At 39.9% G+C, this 2,226-nt stretch overlaps 1 protein-coding gene across 1 annotated transcript in view; it reads right to left on the bottom strand.

Moving 5' to 3' along the window:
• The window catches only part of LOC143277358 (uncharacterized), a gene marked incomplete at its 5' end in the record, with an annotated part of 7,722 nt that extends 7,478 nt beyond the window's left edge, over nucleotides 1-244 (bottom strand). Inside the window, one exon of the mRNA XM_076582143.1 lies at nucleotides 167-244. Coding sequence (XP_076438258.1) covers nucleotides 167-244 — 78 coding nt within the window. The remainder of the gene's footprint in view (nucleotides 1-166) is intronic.
• Between the last annotated feature and the right edge of the window lie 1,982 nt (nucleotides 245-2,226).

Genomic DNA, 2,226 nt, shown 5'->3' with positions numbered 1-2,226 from the left:
TTGTTTTTGTGTTAAAAGGATGGATGATTTGTTTGTCGTATTTGTTAACCTTTCTTTCTGACTTTCTTTCTTCTGACTTTCTTTCTTCCTTTCTTTCTGACTTTCTTTCTTTCTGACTTTCTTTCTGACTTTCTTTCTTTGACTTTCTTTCTTTCTGACTTTCTTTTTTTCTTCCTTTCTTTCTGACTTTCTTTCTTTGACTTTCTTCCTTTCTTTCTTTGACTTTCTTTCTTTCTTTGACTTTCTTTCTTTCTTCCTTTTTTTTCTGACTTTCTTTCTTTGACTTTCTTTCTTCCTTTCTGACTTTCTTTCTTTGACTTTCTTTCTTTCTTTCTTTCTTTGACTTTCTTTCTTTGATTTTCTTTCTTTCTTTCTTTCTTTGACTTTCTTTCTTTCTTTCTTCCTTTCTTTCTGACTTTCTTTCTTTGACTTTCTTTCTTTCTTTCTTTCTTTGACTTTCTTTCTTTCTTTCTTTCTGACTTTCTTTCTTCTGACTTTTTCTTCCTTCCTTTCTTTCTGACTTTCTTTCTTTGATTTTCTTTCTTTCTTTGACTTTCTTTCTTTCTTCCTTTTTTTCTGACTTTCTTTCTTTGACTTTCTTTCTTTCTTTCTGACTTTCTTTCTTCCTTTCTTTCTTTGACTTTCTTTCTTTCTTCCTTTTTTTTCTGACTTTCTTTCTTTGACTTTCTTTCTTCCTTTCTGACTTTCTTTCTTTGACTTTCTTTCTTTCTTTCTTTCTTTGACTTTCTTTCTTTCTTTCTTTGACTTTCTTTGATTTTCTTTCTTTCTTTCTTTCTTTGACTTTCTTTCTTTCTTTCTTCCTTTCTTTCTGACTTTCTTTCTTTGACTTTCTTTCTTTCTTTCTTTCTTTGACTTTCTTTCTTTCTTTCTTTCTTCCTTTCTTTCTGACTTTCTTTCTTTGACTTTCTTTCTTTCTTTCTTTCTTTGACTTTCTTTCTTTCTTTCTTCCTTTCTTTCTGACTTTCTTTCTTTGACTTTCTTTCTTTGACTTTCTTTCTTTCTTCCTTTCTTTCTGACTTTCTTTCTTTCTTCCTTTCTTTCTGACTTTCTTTCTTTGACTTTCTTTCTTCCTTTCTGACTTTCTTTCTTTCTTCCTTTCTTTCTGACTTTCTTTCTTTCTCTGACTTTCTTTCTTCCTTTCTGACTTTCTTTCTTTCTTTCTTCCTTTCTGACTTTCTTTCTTTGACTTTCTTTCTTTCTCTGACTTTCAGTCTTTCGCTTTTTTCTCTACCTCTTTCTCTCTGTCTCTCTTTCTGTCTCCCTGTCTCACTCTGTCTCTTTGTCTGTCTCTGTCTCTGTCTGTCTGTCGATCTCCTTTCCTGTCTGTCGGCATGCGAGTGCGCGTGCGAGTGTGTGTGTGTGTGTGTGTGTGTGTGTGTGTGTGTGTGTGTGTGTGTGATTTCTTTCTGTCTGTTTCTACACATGTCTGTGTCTATGTATCTGTCCTTGTCTCTGTCTCTCTTTCTCTCTGTCTCTGCCTGTCTGTCAGTCTGTCTCTCTCTCTCTCTCTCTCTCTCTCTCTCTCTCTCTCTCTCTCCACACACACACACACTCTCTCACTCAACACACGACTCACAACACATCATCCGTATCACAAATCTGTCCAGGGAACCTGACAGAAAACAACAACATCCAACACACAAAGAGTTAGAAAGAAAAAAAGATCCGAAACCCCCCTCCACAAATAAACAACGAAAACAACACCACCAGCACAACAACAACAACCTCCTCTGCACTCCGCTTTTATCATCCTAAACATGGGATGACAGCTACCTTCATACCCCCCCCCCCCCCCTCCACTCCCCCATACCCCCACCACAACCCACCCCCAGAAACTGTCAACACCCCCCCCTCCCCCAACCCCCGCCCCACCTTCCACCCCCCCCCCCTCCCCCCAACTGTCTCTGGCAACACAGGGGAGGGACTAGGAAGAGGAGAGGGGGGTCGGGGGGTTTGGGTGAAGGAAAGATGCTGTCGTTGTCTTTATCTTAATGTACTGTCCCTATCTTGCAAGCGCTCTGCGTCCTCTCCAAGAAGCGAAACAATCTTGAGGGCACGGGTTCGAACCACCCCACGCTCGCCAGAATTTCCCCCCCCTTTCCACTATAGGTCCTGAGTGGTGGTCTGGACGCCAGTCATTCAGATGAGATAATAAGCCGAGGTCCCCGCGTTTGCGGGATGCACTTAGCGCACGGAACAACAACA

This window comes from Babylonia areolata, chromosome 34 (assembly GCF_041734735.1).
Source record: "Babylonia areolata isolate BAREFJ2019XMU chromosome 34, ASM4173473v1, whole genome shotgun sequence".
NCBI classification, from domain to species: Eukaryota; Metazoa; Mollusca; class Gastropoda; order Neogastropoda; family Buccinidae; genus Babylonia; species Babylonia areolata.
This window is presented reverse-complemented; position numbering and strand designations above follow the sequence as displayed.